At 34.6% G+C, this 20678-nt stretch overlaps 1 protein-coding gene across 1 annotated transcript; it reads left to right on the forward strand.

Moving 5' to 3' along the window:
• Positions 1–121: 121 nt before the first annotated feature.
• Positions 122–19530, forward strand: LOC123563846 (uncharacterized). Its single transcript, XM_053536449.1, has 10 exons — positions 122–331; positions 3908–4009; positions 6711–6834; positions 7265–7328; positions 7771–7857; positions 8715–8863; positions 9804–9953; positions 13134–13173; positions 14052–14239; positions 15970–19530. The coding sequence occupies exons 1-10, from the start codon at positions 220–222 to the stop codon at positions 16007–16009; spliced, it is 1056 nt and encodes a 351-aa protein (XP_053392424.1). The 5' UTR covers positions 122–219; the 3' UTR covers positions 16010–19530.
• Positions 19531–20678: the final 1148 nt, after the last annotated feature.

The raw sequence follows: 20678 nt of genomic DNA on the forward strand, positions 1-20678 counted from the left end.
AAATGGGATAATTATTATTTTAAATCATCAACAGAAAAAGTTGTTATGCATTTAAAATAGTTATTTTATCAGAAATTAATATAGACGTGCATTCGTATAAAGTCCTTGACCTTCATCCATATCACCAAACGCTTTTTGTATTGATTTTAAAAGCGTTTAGCAGACCATAAAATGATGAATGTCATTTTTTGAGATTTTTTGATAGTTTTCCTGAATAAAATGTTTTCTCGAATTCTCCAACAGTCTTTGAAGACTGGAGCCCCGTTACAGCTGTTGGAATCCCTGACAGTGCCATCCACATGCAGCTTGTGTCGTTTTATGAGCTCTACAGGTACCAATAGGCAATACTAGAGTAGATTTCATGTTGGCAGTGGCTACAATTACGGTACCGTAATCCTAGCCTCCGGTTCTAGGATTACGGGAGTTCCGTATTCCTAGACAACCCTATGAGAATAGGCTAGGATTACGGAAGTATTTAAGAGGCATCAAATTTATGTTAGGATATGCATAAATGACATTTTAAACTTACTCATTTCACTTAATTTCACTAAGTATTTCGTGCTATCGATCGGCTATTTTGGGTTAGTATAATCTTAATGGCGGTGCGCGGAAATATAGAATTATCTATGTTTCATATATACCTGCATTTTTTTCATCAAGTCAACACAAATTGTCTTTAATAACATACAATCGATGGTTATAAATCATAAAATTCAATGTATAGAATTTTTTCTAAATCTAACTTTGACACTCATATTTCTAATATATTTTCGTGTGCCGCCATTAAGATTATACTAACCCAAAACGGCGGATAGAAAAAACACGAAATAATAAGGCAGGCATGAAAAATTAACTGAAATAAGTAAGTTTAAAACATCATTTATGCGTGTCCTAACATATACTTTATGCCTCTTAAAATACTTTCGTAATCCTAGCCTATCCTCATAGGGTTGTCTAGGAATACGGTACCGTAATGGTAGCCACTGCCTTTCATGTTACAGATCTAGGAAAGTGGGGATGTTGGTCCCTTATTCACATAAATTGTTCTTTCCGATATGTTTGGTAAATGTGACGTCTTTTGCTTTTGGCAAGCATCATATACATGAAATTTAGGAATAATGAATATCTTTAAACATGGCAGTGGCTAGGGCCCAGTAGGGGGATTTGATAACTGAATATGACTATTGAGAACGGTATTTTCATAGAGGAGACTAAATTATTTTATCTTTAAAAACGGGAGATGATTTCATATGTTTGCCCTTGAATTTTTCTCATCGTTTTATATACTTTGTATGTGACAGGAAATAGAAGTATTTATTATTCTTTCAATTCCAGGAAAAAATATGTTCCCAATTTATCAATTATCCCCAAACAACCTATTTCCGACCACCACCAATTTTCGTCCATCTAAGACTTTGTATGATAAAAATCTTTACAAGCCAAATTTATCAGTTGTGATTGTTTCATTGTTTACAGTGGAGATAGGACAAGTTAGACTTTCACTCAGTTTTTGGTACTTGGAAATTTATATAAATTCCTTTTAATGTAGCAGTACTATGTTTTCAGGAGGTTTTTCTTATTACCAAAAAACCTGCATGTTTCCTTGGCTACTAGCCTACTACAAATTCTTACTTAAAGGGAATTCCTATAGTTTTTTTTGCGCATCTTTCTGCACAGTCGACACTTTCTATGGAAAACTGAACTGAAGTCAACATTTGTTGAAACATGTTACAGACAATCTTAAATATGAGGAATCTTGAATGAAATAACATTTTTGATAAGTTTTATCAGTAATCAAATGTTGATACTGGTTTATGTTGTATTGACAAGTATCACACCTGACAGGTATCTTGCTATTTTTGTGGTTGTATTTTCACATCGCATTTTAGTACAAAGACAGTGTTGTTCATATAATGTAAGATAATTGACTTAGTACTGATAAGACAATATCACCTTTCAGATTATTTAGTATTCAATTATAGAAAGAATTAAGAATTATTAAAACTTTTTTTTAACTTTTAGCAGACATACATGTAATCAATTTGGCCAGGTTCGCGCCATTTCCGTCCAAACAGGTGTTGTATTCTAGCGGTCTTAACATAAAATTTAGCCTGGTGACCCATACATTTTTAGCCAATTTTATGCTCACAATACAATTATCTATACACAAGAAAAACAGGAAAAAATTCTATGAAAGAGTTTTTTCAAAATTTAAAAAAATATTCTTCACGATGGTCATTTTTCATTGAAAAAAGTTCACATAAGTAAATATGAAACAATATTTTTTTTTTCATTTGTACCCATTATTGTAAGGATACAGTATTACAAATATGACTATGATATCAAATAAGAATATAATAAAATCTGTAAAAGGAAAAAAAAACGTATTGTGCTGTCTTGATGTATATTTTGGTTGGTATTTATAAAAAAGCAGAAAATTATGAAAATGTTGAAAAATCTCTGGCAGTTTCAGCAACAGTGGGTGTGCTCAAAACATTTTTTTCACAAAAACAAGCCTGGTGACCTATTGTTTTTATTTGTTCATTGTTTTCAGCACAAATTTTCCTATCATATATGTGAATTTGAAAAAATTCTATGAAAGGAAAAAAAATGTAGGAATTCTCTTTTAAGCAATGTCCATTATTAAGATATCTTTTGCACTAAATGTATATTCCTTATCCCATGTTTCCTTCCAAAATTGTGAAGCATACTTCACAAAATTATTTTGACAGTGCAATCCTGATGCCTGTCCTTGCAACAGCTTTCTTCAATTTCTGAGCATTTTTTAATATTAGGAGTGTCAAAAGCTTAGCAGTAATGTAATACATTGTCATCTGTGACAGCTATCAATGTAGCAGATGTGACACCTAGTTTCTCTGGAGTTATTGAGCACATGATATAGTTCTTTAGATAATGCACTAACTTTGTCTGCCATTTACTTTACCCTACCCCCTGTAATCTAGCTGCCAATTCAGGCATGTGTACCTGCAGTATATTGATCTGCCTTGTTGGTTTTGATGTTTGTTACCAGACTTGATTTGTGGGTGTTCTTTGATTGCCATGGTGAAGTTTAGGGCTATTTCTTTTTGTTGGAGCGAAAATACCACACATGGTTGGATTTAGGTTAACTTGTAAATTTCCAGCAGGACTTCCTACTGACGACTTGCAAAATCACAGATCATGCCAGGGATTTAGTAAGAAACTTGAAACTTTAATGGTATGCTTTTATAGCACTTATAATGGTAGAAAGTATGAGGCAATAAACCAAAGAGTTGGGACTTGCATGTGAACAAAATTGGACAGAAAACTTGTTAAGCGGTCGGAAACTCGTTGTGCTGGGATAAATGGACACCATTCTCAGACAATGTAATTCTGAAGACCTTTTAAAGGGTTATATATATATATTGTGTGTACACTGATGAGCCGATAGGCGAAACTAGTTTGTATTTTTATAGTTAAATACTGTTGGGAAGGCATGTGAAGTCATTTTATTTATTTGATTTATATATATACATGTATATAGGGGCACGGTTTCTCAATAGGTAGAGCATTTGGATGGTATTCTTAGGCACCATTTCACTACACAAAATGCAAAGTGACATTTAAATTATGCTACTATCATACAAGAGAACTTGATATCTATTTCAAACCCTTGAAGTGACATATTTAAGCTATATTTCAAGTAAACAGTAGTCATTTGACTGCTTCAAGTTTGCAACATGACATTTAAGTAATATAAATTCAAATACCCGGTAGGTATGCAATGAAAATTTGATTACTATATCAAACCTGGAAATTAAGTGACAGTTTAGTTATGTTTCAAGTATACAATAGATATTTGATAGGTACTCAAAACTTGCAACATGTCACTTAAATTATATTTCAAGTAGAAATACTTTTCTTCTAGTTGAAGAAATTTTAAACAGAACAGACAGATTGCATCACCAAGCAGAGGACTGTGATACAAGAAAAACATATAAAACAATCATGCAAAATGTCCCACAGCCAGGTAACTGAGTTTCTCATTCAAGAAATGATATATAGCAGAACCTTATTTTAGTATATCTAAACAGTACCAATAGGTTATAATATGCCAGTAGAATACAAAAAAAATGTAATATCACGAAGGCATTGTAGTCTGAGTGAATTATTATAGGTGTTGTATACCTGATTCAGTGTGTTTAGATATATTAAAACATGGTTCTGCTATATTTTATTTTGATTCTAGAATGTCTTTTATGCAAATAAGTAGATAAAATAGGGAAGCACTATTTCAGGGTGCATTTGTGGCACCAAATATAGTGATCAAAGTGACCAGGAAACATGACCATGTTTTAGTAATGGTGTTTGCCTTTTAATGATGTATTTTGAGTATTTCAATAATTGTTCGATCCAGTTGAGTGAGGTGACCATAGTATACAGTTTTCTGAATAACTTCTAGAATTGTGCCATTATAAAGGAGACAACATTGTGTTTTGTATATACTGATTTAGGAATTGTTTCCATTTAAGGAGGTAGGTTACCTTCATATTTGTATGTGCGCATGTCCAACCGGAAGCTAACGTGACGATTTACGACAACGTTTACGACAAACTAAATGTGTTTGTATATTTATTCTTCTGAAAACAAATCATGAACTTGTCTTCGATCTGATGCTTTATGGTTTAATAATGCAGAAATAATGAATAAATTGCCGCAGAAACGCTTCAAAACATTGTTGCCTTAAAATGACGTCATTGACGTCATGACGTTACGTGTCAGTTACCGCGCAAAATTAATAGCTTTTATCTTGAAAGTACGTAATTCTGTACATTTTCTTTATTTTAACTATTTTCAAATAACCATTATTTGCTGAAATATTTTTATGAGTCTTTTGCTCTGAATAATAATCAATATTTTGCTTCTTTTATGTAGTTATATTGAAATGTTATGCGGAATGTAAGAAAATGGATGATGGCAACCAATGTTATTTGGAATATAGTTGGGTAAAAGGTTACTTGTTACGGCCATTTTCAAATAAAAAGTCTAGCAGTTTGATTTGTAATACCTATTTTTCAGGTTCCATTGATAATTTGTTACTTACATACTAAAACAAAGATCTAAAATTGTTCAAATTTCAATAGAAAATTGTGGTTTCTTAAATTGAATTGATGTTACCATGGAAACGAAGCCCGTGACCTATGTATCTAAATGTAAAATTCAAAAGCGTTGACACTGGTCTATTTCAGAAACACAGCTTCGGCTTTTTATTTTCATTTCAACAATATCCATGAGAATAATAGCAGCACGCTGAACGATTTTTCCATGAAAAATGGCAGACGAGCGGTACTGCTGTACGTATTCTAAGCTATGAAATTTGTTTGAATAAATGCAAATAGCACGAAAATGTAACCTACGTTAGAAATAATATGTTTTAAAGCTACATCAACCAGAAAGATAATCTTATTCAATATTTTTTTTTAAAGAAATTACGATAAACAGCAAGATATAAGCTATTTTAAACATCTCTGTTGCCATGGTTACTTTAAAATTTAAGAAAAATAGGGTACCATATAAAGTGCTTGGTATTTTGCTAATAATATTACCCAAATATTTCATGTTGGTCATTAACAGAATGACACTGAAGCCGTCGAAAACCCCTATTTTTATACATAGTTGTTTAAAAATGAGAGAAAATGCGTTACCATGGAAACACGAGCCCCGCGACATATACATTTTAAGCTTATATTAGAAAGATAACGTGCATACCAGTAAAATTATCAATTATGCAGACTTCTACGGATATCGATGAAACTAAAATACACTGAAAAGTGTTTAATATCCGTATTTTCCTTCTTCTTTCAATATGAAATACCTTTGGAGGGCCATGTTCTTCAAACCTGGATAAAAATTGAACTTGAAGGGACAGAGACAAACGAAATTGAGATTGTAGCAGTTAAAACTTCATATTACACGAAATACAAAAACATGCTGCGGTTCAACTAATTTGAATTTACCCTTGTAACAAGGTATCCTACCTCCTTAATTTGTAGACGAAATTCTAGTATACTGATTCAGCACATAGGTTGGATGTCCAATAGTAACTCTGACTATGAAAACAGGGGTTGTGGATTCAAGTCTCCACTCCTGTAACTTAAAATTACTAAAATTTGGATAAGATTGTTTTACACCTTTCATGCTAAGGACCAGGGAGGCTTCTTGAATTGGAGCATCATCTGTATCTTGCATTATCCTCTCACTAAATTTCTAACAGTCTTCAGAAAGAGTCACCTGTATGGGTTATTGGCGGCAACTGTAAATGTAATAAACATTTTAAGCTATATCTCAACAAAGTCTGTCTGGTTAGTTCAAGGTTATCAATCAAGAAGTCAGAGGAAAGTTTGCTTGAAGTCAGTCTTTACCAACTGATTCATGTGGGGAAGTTATCAGTACATTGTATCTTGCAGAGAACAAGTCAGTACTGAAACAGAACCTGTAGAGCCATGGTTAGGTTACCTGACAGTTGTTAGCACAACTGATGTTTGTTACTTGTATAGGTATTCTAGGCATTGTCGATATAGGACTGCTCTAGATTAAATGTTACATAGTGGGATTTACATTGTTGCAACCAAACATATTACACAACCATTCATTTGTTTCTAAAACTGGTTGTGCAAGACATAAAATTAGACCACAATGGGTTAATGATCTTTTTTGTTGTTTTTTTACAGTTGTTGTTGTGACATCAGGGTATCATGAAGATGGTGTGTGGCACAAGCGAGGAATGACTTGTACATCTTTCACTAGTGTTTCATTCTCTCCACCAATTGTATCTATATGTCTAAAAATTCCAAGGTACGAACCAATCTTTCTTCGATTTTCTGTCCTCATTTTTTTGCAAATCTTTTAGCTTATTTGACAATGATCTATCATCTTATAAATGAATTATTGTTCCTGAAGGGAAGGAGTTTGTCTTGAAGGAGCATTGTAGATGGTGTCAGTTCCTCTCAGTTTTGTATAAAAGTTAAATTAATGAATATCATTTTTCTATAAATGAAAAATGAATTAAATGACAATATTTATTACTTGTTTTTTTTTTTAACATTTAGCATTAATTTTATTTAAATTTCATCACATTGCAGAGGCTTTTTATGTTAACGATACTATTCAGCCTTTTGATTCGCAAATGTAAATATATTAATATATTTGATTAGGATTTTTTCTACCCTGATTCATTGATGCACCAAACCAACTGATCATTGATGGAAATGTTTATATTTTTCAGTAAATTTCATGATATTGTAAACAGAACAAAACATTTTGCCATCCACACACTGGCTAACCACCAGGTAAGCTTGAGCTGAACCCGCTTAGTCAAGGTCCAGATTGTCTTTATGTGTGTGCATCAACTAGTTGATCCACTTGAAGGAGCTAGAGATGGAACTTGTGACCCAGATTTCATAGTCTGTCATTGAACTGCTGGACCTTAGAGTCTGTTTTCACTTTGTCTTTGTGTAAAATGTGCTGTAGAAATAAAACATGCCAATGAGACTTTGAAAAATAAAAGATCTGTTATTAATTTCTTCCTCATCTTGTAAATGTATTTTTTCTTAAATTTTTATGAAATTAATTTATCAATGGATAAGACAATAATATAACTTTTATTATGATATATACCCATTTGTACAAATATCTATCCATGAGAGATCATTTTAAACTTAGTGCGAAAGTGAAACAGTTTTTAAATAATTATTGGAGTGATTTGATGAAAATGTTTGTTGCTATGTACAGGTGAGCTATGGGATGACATTTGCCCAGTCTATACCAGGTGTAAACCAGTTTGAACAAATAGCGCACCACGACAGTGAACATGTTCCGGTAAGTAGGACAGTCTATACTAGGTTTTAACTAGTTTAAACAATTAGCACATCATGATGGTGAACATGTTCTTGTAGGTATTGGTACACCAATATTTAACTCTTAAAAATAATTTATGTTAAGCGGCAGCTCTCTGTAAGCCAGTATTTGTTTGATTGGCCTTGAATGAATGTAGCATGTAAATGCAATATGAGCTGTTTGCTACATAATATCTTAATGTATTATTGCTATAATAAGTAGATGAAACATACTCGCATCCATAACACCGCAAAAATTAAGTTTTTTGTAAAAACTGTTTTAATATTTAATCCAACTTCCTCAGCCCTCTGCTTTTAACTGTGTTGCATTTACACTTATTTTTTTATTTACCAATGGTAAACTTTATGTTAAATACTAGTAAATCAACATTTTTAAGTTTTGCCTGGAGAAGAATATAGAAAATAAGTCCAGCATTCTTCATCCAAATTAAGGGACCCTAAATAAGCTAATACTCATAATATTTTGGAAAAAAGGGTTCTGTGACCTTTTTTATGTCACTGAAGTGTCTTTTTTGAGGTTTAGCACCATTTTTCAAAATTATTTTAGTTACGTAAAAGCAGGCAGTTAACTTAAACATTTATTCTTGATTCTGCACAAGCACTAACATGTTTTCTGCAAGTGACTGCCAACCTCCACATGAATTAGAGGTGGAGGATGAATGATTTCAGACGCAATGTCTTTTATCAAATCATGACTAAGAACAATGTGTCTTGCGTGGGGGATCAAATTCACTACCTCATGATCTATAGATCTGCATCTCACCTGTTGAGCTAAGCTGGCAGGCATGTTATTGACGTGATAATCTTGTCAACTTTCAGGGTGTTCCTGTACTTCTAGGATGCTGTGCAGTTATGGAGTGTAGGGCAGACTCTGTACACGCTATAGGTGACCATAATGTATGGTACGGACACATATATGATGCACATATAGATGATAATGTGTCACATCCAATGTTATATCAATCAAGGTATGTTATAGAATCATTATAGTAGTTGTAATGTGGAACAAACATGGATTGAAATTGATCCACATCCCGGTATAGGTATATTAATCAAGGTGAATCAAAATCTGATAATATACATATAAATTCATGGATTTCAAAGTTTAAAGGTATGATTATGGAAATTCAAAAGCCAACACAATCTTGCCAGAGCATGTTTCTCTTTAATAAGCTTCTTTAGTTGACAAACTATTTCTTTAATATAGACAATAATAAACAAGGAAATGGCATTGCCATTGGCACACCAGAGTTTTAAAGACCTTAAAGAGCATTTTCTTTGTTTGTTGGGATTTTGATTTCATAGATTGACCTTACCAGGAAATCCACAAAAATAATCCATGTTGAATGTAATGATTTCTCAGTATGTACATAACACCCCCACCCCCCACCCCCACCCCCACCCCATTTATTTGAAGGACTTTAAAATAGTAGTTAAGTAAAGGGAGATCAACTACATACTATAAAATACAATCAGTTTTTGTCTCTCTTTCCACAAAATTTTCAGATAAATACATTGTCACTTATTAACTGCATGAACATTAAGAAGCAGTTAATCACTTTTTAAGCTGAGGTGTCAGTGTAAAATTCTGCTTTGAACTTAATTATATCAAATTATACTGATGAATAACACCTTTTTTGGCTGTTTTTTTTTTCTCTAAATTTTAAATCATTAGTTAAGTTGGTGCAATATGTATAAACTTATGGATTTTCTGTTAATTTCCCAAACAGAAGCAATGCTAGTCAAGTGTATTTTTTTCTCACTAATTTCACAAATTTTGATTTGGCTGGTAATAAGTGGTATTTTTAGAAAATCTTCCCATTCTACTGTGTCAAAAATAGTTGAGCATTTCATTTTGGTCCTAGACGCTGTTAGTCATGGAAGACTAACTTTTAATATGTTTTACAGGTCATTTCGATCAGTTGGAGATGAGATTTTTATACAGTCATTTGAAGATGCCACACTTCCTTTTGAGAACTGGACTCACGAGGCTCATATAAGAATGGCCTGGAACTATATTACAGAAAATGGACGGGACAAAGCTATTCCAATGATAAGGTTAAGTATTGCTTAGTCAGCTGAAAAGGTTTTATTAGCTCACCTGAGCAATGCTCAGGTGAGTTTTTCTGATCGCTCGATGTCCGGCGTCTGTCGTCTGTCTGTCGTCTGTCGTCTGTCTGTCTGTCAACATTTAGCTTGTGTATGCGATAGAGGCTGTATTTTTCAACTGATCTTCATGAAATTTGGTCAGAATGATTACCTTGATGAAATCTAGGCCGAGTTCGAAAATGGGTCATCTGTGACCAAAAACTAGGTCACTAGGTCAAATCAAAGAAAAACCTTGTGTATGCGATAGAGGCTGTATTTTTCAGTTGATCTTGATGAATTTTGGCCAGAATGATAACCTTGATGAAATCTAGGCCGAGATCGAAAATGGGTCATCTGGGGTCAAAAAGTAGGTCACTAGGTCAAATCAAAGAAAAACCTTGTGTATGCAATAGAGGCTGTATTTTTCAATTAATCTTCAAGAATTTTGGTCAGAATGATAACCTTGATGAAATCTAGGCCGAGGTTTAAAATGGGTCATCTGGGGTCAAAAACTAGGTCACTAGGTCAAATCAAAGAAAAACCTTGTGTATGCGATAGAGGCTGTATTTTTCAATTAATCTTCAAACATTTTTGGTGAGAATGATTATCTTGATGAAATCTAGGTCAAGTTCGAATATAGGTCATCTGAGGTTAAAAACTAGGTCACTAGGTCAAACCAAAGAAAAACCTTGTGTATGCGATTAAAGGCTGTATTTTTCAATTAATCTTCATGAATTTTAATCAGAATGATTGCCTTGATGAAATCTAGGTCAAGTTTGAATATGGGCCATCTGGGGTTAAAAAGCAGGTCACTAGGTCAAATCAAAGAAAAAGCTTGTATATGCGATATAGGCTGTATTTTTCAATTAATCTTCATGAATTTTGGTCAGAATGATTGACTTGGTGAATTCTAGGCCGATTTCGAAAATGGGTCATCTGGGATCAAAAACTAGGTCACTAGGTCAAATCAAAGAAAAACCTTGTGTATGTGATAGTGGCTGTATTTTTCAATTAATCTTCATGAATTTTGGCTAGAATGATTGCCTTGATGAAATCTAGTTCAAGTTCGAATATGGGTCATCTGAGATTAAAAAGTAGGTCACTAGGTCAAATCAAAGAAAAAGCTTGTATATGCGATAGAGGCTGTATTTTTCAATTGATCTTCATGAAATTTGGTCAGAATAATTGCATTGTTTAAATCTAGATCAAGTTCGAATATGGGTTATCTTGGGTCAAAAAGTAGGTCACTAGGTCAAATCAAAGAAAAACCTTGTGTATGCGATAGAGGCTGTATTTTTCAATTAATCTTCATGAATTATAATCAGAATTATTGCCTTGATGAAATCTAGGTCAAGTTTGAATATGGGCCATCTGGGGTTAAAAAGCAGGTCACTAGGTCAAATCAAAGAAAAAGCTTGTATATGCGATAGAGGCTGTATTTTTCAATTAATCTTCATGAATTTTGGTCAGAATGATTGACTTGGTGAATTCTAGGCCGATTTCGAAAATGGGTCATCTGGGATCAAAAACTAGGTCACTAGGTCAAATCAAAGAAAAACCTTGTGTATGTGATAGTGGCTGTATTTTTCAATTAATCTTCATGAATTTTGGCTAGAATGATTGCCTTGATGAAATCTAGTTCAAGTTCGAATATGGGTCATCTGAGATTAAAAAGTAGGTCACTAGGTCAAATCAAAGAAAAAGCTTGTATATGCGATAGAGGCTGTATTTTTCAATTGATCTTCATGAAATTTGGTCAGAATAATTGCATTGTTTAAATCTAGATCAAGTTCGAATATGGGTTATCTTGGGTCAAAAAGTAGGTCACTAGGTCAAATCAAAGAAAAACCTTGTGTATGCGATAGAGGCTGTATTTTTCAATCGATCTTCATGAAATTTGGTCAGAATGATATCCTTGATGAAATCTAGGTCAAGTTCGAATATGGGACATCTGGGGTCAAAACCTAGGTCACTAGGTCAAATCACAGAAAATACTTACTTATACTCAAGATTTTTGCTTCAATTTTAATGATAATTGGTCAGAATATTTTTTTCCATGAAATCACTAAGTCAAACATGTTTACACTGTTATGTTGTGTTATGGTGTGTTTTTCAGGTGAGCGACCTAGGGCCACATTGGCCCTCTTGTTTTGTTGTCAACGTTACATTTTGTTTCACCAGTGTTATTTTTTTTCAATTGTTTTTTTGCACTTGCATATGTTCAAAATGTCAAAGACGTAACTGTGGCGCTAATTGGCCAAACACAATCGTCTCCAGTGTATCGGATAATTTGATTCGCTTTCAAACTTCTCATGAAAATCTCGCAAGTACCTGAAGTAGGCGGAGCTTCAATTATGCTATTGGCGTGTGTTTGTGTATTCAGCACTCATTTTTAGCTCGACTTTTCGAAGAAAAAGTAGAGCTATTGCACTCGCCCTGGCGTCGGTGTCGCCATTGGTTAAAGTTTTTGGTTAAAGTCAAATATCTCTGTTACTATCAAAGCTATTGACTTGAAACTTAAAATACTTATTGACCATCAAAGTCTTCACTAGGAGAAACAATCCCCTTAACTCTGATTGAATTTTGACAGAATTATGCCCCTTTTTAACTTAGAATTTTTTGTTAAATTTTTGATAAAGTCAAATATCTTGGTTACTATTAAAGCTTTTGACTTGAAACTCAAAATAGTTATTTACTATCAAAGTCTACACTAGGAGACACAATTTCCATAACTCTGATTTGAATTTTGAGTTATGTCCCTTTTTAACTTGGAATTTTTTTTTACTGGCAAAGTTCTAATTCAGAGTCAAGCACTGAGAAAAGTCGAGCGCGCTGTCTTACGGACAGCTCTTGTTACACCGTGCAAATTGCCAACAGTCCGGATGGCAGTAATTAGCGAGTGCAGATCAAAGAAAATTGGGCAACTTGCATTTCGCTTTGAGGTTAGATTTGAAGTTCCAAAGTGACTATTTCGCTCAAGTCACCCACTCGCTAGAGCCCTGTTACCATTATAGTTCAAAGTCAGATTTAAAAAGATGTTAAGCACATCCAAATAATTATATGGGGATGTTACATGTATCATTTTGTAGCAGTACTTGATTTAATTGGTTATTACTTGTTTTAATTGGTATTTTTATCTATTTTTCTCAGGGATGGAATTCAACATTACAACGAGATTCACAAAGATCAGGTATATATGCTATAATAATATGTAAAACTTTTTTCATGTCGATTTAAGTTATTTGATGAAATTCTGAGATTAACTGATTTATTTGCCTATTAAACAAAGAAGATTGAAAGTCATTGTTTGTACATCACAGTTAATTATGAAATAGTGTCAAAGGTGCCCGCCTGCTTAGCTGAATAGGGAGAACGCAGAACTATGGATCACGGGGTCATGAGTTCGATCCCTGTGCGGGGCATATGTTCTCCATGACAATTTGATAAAAGATAATATTGTGTCTGAAATCACTCGTCCACCACCTCAGATTCTGGTACAGAATCAAGAAACACTGGTTAGGTTAACTGAAATACTACTGAATAATGGCGTAAATAGTAGTTCTTTATTGCATAGTAAAAGTGGTACCATCATAAATACCTTTAGGCTGCGTACCAGCTGTCCATTTCAATGTCTGCAGATTTACAGCACTGTGATTTCTGCTTTGATCTATCGATGTTGTTACAGGTAATAATTATTACTTGTAACAACAATAAATGCAAGAAGAAATCACCATACTCTGCAGGTCTGACATCACCTGAGAATTTGACATCAGTCTGTCATATTCTGAAATAAATATTTTCAAGCAGTCGTGCGAAGTCTTCGCAAGACTTTTAAGAAATCTACTCAGACAATTAAAAAAAAATGTAATAGAGTTCAGTTTAAGCAGAAGCTAGGGTGTATGATGGGTGCATTTCAGTCAAACCTAGTCTGCTATATTTTGCTTAGCTGTGTTGTATGCTACTAAAAGATCTTCTTCTGTTTGGTGAGATGATGATGATGATGATGATGATGATGATGATGATGATAACAATAAATGCATTACCTGTATGGAATATGAAATTTTGCAGATCAAGACGGGTTACCATGAGACTATAACAATGTTCTACAGTTTTGTTATTGCCGATGCTATAGAGAACACAAAAGATGCACCAACGTTTGAATCATTTCTAAAGGCAAATGGACATTTATTAGACAGGAGCCTTATGTACAAATATTACAGCAGGGAAAGATTTGGTGATCCTGATGCAAAACAAAAGTAAGTACATACACATTGTATTTTTAGGTTAGGCTCTTAAGATGCTGCGTTGTTTTGAAAAGTCTTGGCTTATGTGAGTCTGTTATTATACACTTACAGAATGGCTTGCTGGTCAATAGCCAAAGCTATTACTCAAGGTTGTAAGGATCGAATGTCAATAGATTTGACTATTGACCTGTAAGCCATCCAATAGATGTTTGATAACATGCCATCAGAAATTATTTTCATATTTTTTCTTCAAGTTTTGACATTAGCCCTACAAAATTTTGTGTTTGTGCAAAGACCAGTCATAACACAAACTATTTTATCTTCAAAAAAATTCCATATTTCAATATGTGCTAGAAATTGCAAAAAGGGACTACTTTCAGTAATGGTAAAATGGTATTACTCTTGATAGGTGTACCATCATTTATCATAGATCCCCATTTTAAAATCTCAAAATATGAATTAGGTCATTGAAATGTTTAACCTTTAGCATGCTAGATAAATTGTCGTCTGCTGGAAATGTCGTCTGCTAAAATTGTAAAGTTCATTCAATTTGCTCCAAAATTGGAAGAAATATTGTCAGAGTAGCAAACAGCTTGGAACCTGATCAGACGCCGATTTAATCGGCGTCTGATCTGGTTCCAAGCTGTTTGCAAAGGCTGTTAAATTCGCCTGCAGCAGGCTAAGGGTTAAAGAAAATTGGCAGTATTGATGTATCTTCTAAGAAGTCAATTTTAAACCTTAATTTTAAGAACTATTTGCTGCTGAAGCTGTTACTGAGAAATCATCGAATTTCATGGGCATCGAATTTCATGGGCATCTAATTTCATGGGCATCGAATTTCATGATTTTGCCCAAAACAGCTACTTCACTGGGATATTAAATTGTGGATTTCTGCTTATCAAGATAAAAGACTCGGAATTTCGCTTAATTATTTGGATTTAATTTCCTGCATTGATGCAACCACAAATTCCATGAAAATTAGTCCCACATGAATATGTATTAACCCTTATCCTGGAAAATTTCAGTAATGAACTTGTTTATCTTTCAATTTAGACAGTACTGTTAACTGTTAAAAGGGGTGCTTACCAAAAAGGTACTGACTGAATGGCAAACAGTGCAGATCATGATCAGTCTGTATGGATGTGCAGACTGATCATGATCTACACTGGTCACAAAGGCAGAATCAGTTGTATCAAACATGATAAGGGTATATCAAGTTGCTTTGTTTACCCTAAACAGACAATACCATTTTCTTGAATATGCAGATCCCTAATTATTCCATTAAAATTTTTTGTTTCATATTGAAATAAAGAATATTGATATTTAGTAAACCTCATACTGGAGATGGAAGCTCATCCTAGGATCTACAGTCATGTTGCTTCTGTTATTTTGGTGGTCTGTTATATATGGAATCTTTAACCTTTAGCCTGCTGAATTTCTAAGATGGACTGGTCCATCATTCATTTAGGGCAGTACCACTTATGATTCAAAGGGGTGTTCACTGAAAATTCACTGACTGAACAGCAAACAGTGCAGACCATGAGCAGCCTGCACGGATGTACAGGCTGATCTTGGGGTGCACTGGTTGCAAAGGCAAAATCACTTGCCGCAAGCAGGCTAGGTTTGAGTGGCATTTGAGAATACTTTTCAGGGTTACACAAAAACTGAAAATTTCTTCTAAAAAGTTGTATTTGCTTTTGACAGTTGTTTATTTTTATTTTGTTTTACAATTTTATTTACAGGTTTGTGTTACCAGATAAGCAGGTGTTACCAGGAATGTGAAATGGTCGTATTAAATATTAAACAGGCTGTGACAGAACACTTTTCCAAACTCTATACAGGACCATGTTTAAATAAATATTGAGTGAATGATGTTACAATTAGAGATAATGGAGAATTGATACCTTTTGCTGGATGAAGTATATTTTCAGCAGTAAATTGACAAGTATTACATTTAGAGGAAGATATAAATCAGAATGATCAGTATTTGTTAAGTAATTACAGTGAATACGGTATTTTTCATGAAATACAATGTATTCTTCTTGGAATTTAAAACTCAAATTGATGCATTGAAGTCTGTTTTATGATTGTTAAGGTTTATTTTCTGTATCATATATGAGCCGTGCCATGAGAAAACCAACATAGTGGGTATGCGACCAGCAAGGATCCAGACCAGCCTGCGCATCCGCGCAGTCTGGTCAGGATCCATGCTGTTCGCTTTCAAAGCCTATTACAATTAGAGAAACCGTTAGCGAACAGCATGGATCCTGACCAGACTGCGCGGATGCGCAGGCTGGTCTGGATCCTTGCTGGTCGCATACCCACTATGTTGGTTTTCCCATGGCACGGCTCAATTATAAGCCTGATGTTGTGTGTGTTACAGTATTCCTGGATTAGAAAGAATAAGGATTCATGAGAAAAAATGGTTATTTTCAAGGAGGCAGAGATAGAGTATGATAGAAAGCCAGGTTTCCTTGAAGCCATGATACAAATATATATTATTCAAACATACTGCATTTTCTCTTTTATGATTATTAGCACACTGAGATAATCTTTAACTGAGGCAAAATCTATATTGTAAATAATAAGTTTTAATAGAATGTCCACTCTGAAAGGTGAACATAGACCTATACATCTAAAGCACATTGATTTTGTAATCTTAATGTAATTAATTACATTTAAAACCAAAGTAATTGTAATGTAAATGACATTACGCTTTAATCGTGCTTAGGTCTGGTTTGTATAAGTATTATGTGTAAATGGTTATTGTTGTCATGCTTTATTTGGATTATACATTGTCTTGGTGCAGATTCAATTTAAAAAGGGGCTTAAGAAGTGCATTTGTAAATTGTGCTACTAGTATAGCTTCAATTTTAAACCTCTTTATTTTTACTTGCCATGTTTGAATATTACAACTTACCAGTACTATTTTTAGTTATGATATGCCTCATCTTTTCTTTGTTTTGCTAAATGCCCGAGATGCTTTTTATTTTATTTGAATTGCCTTATTAAACCACAAGAATGCATTGTTTATTTTTCATGCTTACTTGCTCATTAAATCATGGTGATAAAAATCATGCGGAACTTCATTCATTGGAGTGGTAACAACTTACAAGTCAGACATTATTTGGCTGTTTGTTGTAATGTTTTATCACTGGTCAGTGTGTTAATTATTAATCCCCCGCCGTGGCGGAGGGATTATAGGAATGGTCTCCGTCCGTCCTTCCGTCCGTCCTTCCGTCCGTCCGTTCGTCCGTCCTTCCGTCCGTCCTTCCGTCCGTAACAAAATCGTGTCCGGTCCATATCTCCTAAACCCCTTGAAGGATTTTCATGAAACTTGGGTCAAATGATCACCTCATAAAGACGATGTGCAGAACCCATGAGTCAGCCTTGTCGGTTCAAGGTCAAGGTCACAACTCAAGGTCAAAGGTTTGAGCCTGCCATTTTGTGTCCGCTCTATATCTCCTAAACCCCTTGAAGGAATTTTATAAAACTTGGGTCAAATGATCACCTCATCAAGACGATGTGCAGAACCCATGAGTCAGCCATGCCGGCTCAAGGTCAAGGTCACAACTCAAGGTTAAAGGTTTGAGCCTGCCATTTTGTGTCCGCTCTATATCTCCTAAACCCCTTGAAGGAATTTTATAAAACTTGGGTCAAATGATCACCTCATCAAGACGATGTGCAGAACCCATGAGTCAGCCATGCTGTCTCAAGGTCAGGGTCACAACTCAAGGTTAAAGGTTTGAGCCTTCCATTTTGTGCAGCTCTATATCTCTTAAACCCCTTGAAGGAATTTTATAAAACTTGGGTCAAATGATCACCTCATCAAGACGATGTGCAGAACCCATGAGTCAGTCATGCCGGCTCAAGGTCAAGGTCACAACTTAGGGTCAAAGGTTTGAACCTTCCATTTTGTGTCTGCTCTATATCTCTTAAACCCCTTGAAGGATTTTCATCAAACTTGGGTCAAACGATCACCTCATCAAGGCGATGTGCAGAACTTATGAGTCAGCCATGTCGGCTCAAGGTCAAGGTCACAACTTAGGGTCAAAGGTTTGAGCCTTCAATTTCGTGTCCGCTATATATCTCCTAAACCCCTTGAAGGAATTTTATAAAACTTGGGTCAAATGATTACCTCATCAGAACGATTTGCAGAAATTATGAGTCAACCATGCCAGGTCAAGGTCAAGGTCACAACTAAGGGTCGAAGGTTTGAGCCTTCCATTTGGTGTCCACTCTGTATCTCCTTAACCCCTTGAAGGATTTTCATCAAACTTGGGTCAAATGATCACCTCATCAAGAACTCATGAGTCAGCCATGTCAACTCAAGGTCAAGGTCACAACTGAAGGTCAAAGGTTTCAGCTCTGTATCTTCTAAACCCCTTGAAGGATTTTCATGAAACTTTGGTCAAATGATCACCTCATCAAGACGTTGTGCAGAATTCATGAGTCAGCCATGTCAGTTCAAGGTCAAGGTCACAGCTAAAATCAAAGGTTTTACCCTTTCACTATCCATAGCAGTGGCGGGGGATTTAGCTGTCTTTCAGACTGCCTTGTTGATTACAGGTTATACAATGATTGACTTCCTTCTTTGTTTTTCTGACGAATACATCAAGCTGTGTCAAAATTAAGTTTCATACATATCTTGTTATATTTTATGATGTTTAAAAGCATATCTTGTTAGTTTTGTAGTTGGAGCACAACACTGTTTACCAGGATTTGTTTTATTCAATTCTTGGACCATGTGAATATTCTTATTTTTGGGCCTCTGTGGCCGAGTGCTTATGGTCGCTGCCCCGCACTGCTATGGGTTCAAAACATTGTTTGAAGCGTACAATTCTTTCATGTATGAAAGGCTGCTAGTTGTACCCAGGTGTCTGCTTGTGATGAAATATGTTATTTAACCCATGCCTTGCTAAATTTCTATAATAAACTTGTCCATCTTTCAATTTGGACAGCACCATTATCTGTTAAAAGGGGTGCATACCAAAAAGATACTGACTGAATGGCGAACAGTGCAGGTCATGATCAGACTACACAGATGTGCAGACTGATCATGACCTGCACTGGTCGCAAAGGCAGAATTAGTCATGTCCAGCATTATAAGGGTATAGTGCTAGTTAGATAATCAATCCTTTTGAATTTTACCTCACAGAAGAGAAATCTTTGACTGATTTTTATGGAAGCATTTGAGTTAAAGTGCTAACTTTATTGCATTTTATATTAATGTCTGTCTATACTGATGGTTTATATTCTACCTCATTATTTTATCATTCGAAATAAAGGACAAATAAATCCTGTGCTATGTTCTCCATTTTTATGTCTTTAATCAAAGAGCTATAAAATAAACAGATCGGCAACTTGAAAGGCATAAAGAGCAAATCTCGCCAACATCCCGTGACAACTGAATGAGATCTCGTTGTAAGCGTCTGTTGATCATGATTGATCTAGTCAGCAAATGCTTTGAAATAAGGTTACTTTCGGGTCATTTGTTTATCATGATAATGGTGCATTTTTAATGTTATTAGTATTTTCTACACGCGGAAGGAATGAATTTATGATTGAAAGTCTGAGAAATCAACAGTTTTTGTTTGAAAAAGGACTCAAATTGGTTTATTATTTGCCGGGCGTACCACCAGTTTTATACTTCAGTAAGCGTCTGTTGATTTGATCATGATTGATCAAGTCGGCAAACGCTTTGAAATAAGATAACACGCTAACACGAGATGACGCGGGATTATCCCAAGTTGCCATTCTGTGTATTTTATAGTTCTTTGCTTTAATGCATAATGTAATGTATGTTATTGCACTGCACATATGCCTAATGTACACTATCAGAGTTTCTTAATACAAAAACAGAAAATAAACTAAGGTTGGAATTAACTGGCCACACAAATCTGACAGAACTATTCTACCGAAAGGAGAACAGAAGTGTTATAAACGCCAAAGATGATTATTTTGCTGACTACCATTTGTAGCTCTACAATAACATAGAGGATAATTGTTGGTTTTGGTGTAATATCACGTTATAATTTCACCGAGTGGGCACCAAAAGTGATATTTTCACGAGTGGCGCAGCCACGAGTGAAAATAACTTTTGGTGTTCACGAGTGAAATTACCGTGATATTACATCGATACCAACAATTTTTCTGTTTATTTTATGTCTAAAACTCTACTTTTGTTGTCTTTATTTCAATAAAATGTCGAAATCTGTGGGAAATTTTATCAGGAAGCATCGCAAAGATGATGTCATTTTAACGACGTCATCGTCATATTGTTTCTGGCTTTCAGTACGCTCGGTAAACTTTTTGACGTTAATCTGGGTATCAGATTTGATAATTTTCACTGAGTGGCCAGTGAGTTTATCAGGATATAATTCACCATTATATTTCGATAAACCACCGAAAAACATAAAATAAAATTACTAATAATTTATACATTTAATGA

The sequence above is a fragment of the Mercenaria mercenaria genome, chromosome 2, assembly GCF_021730395.1.
Source record: "Mercenaria mercenaria strain notata chromosome 2, MADL_Memer_1, whole genome shotgun sequence".
Lineage (NCBI taxonomy): Eukaryota > Metazoa > Mollusca > Bivalvia > Venerida > Veneridae > Mercenaria > Mercenaria mercenaria.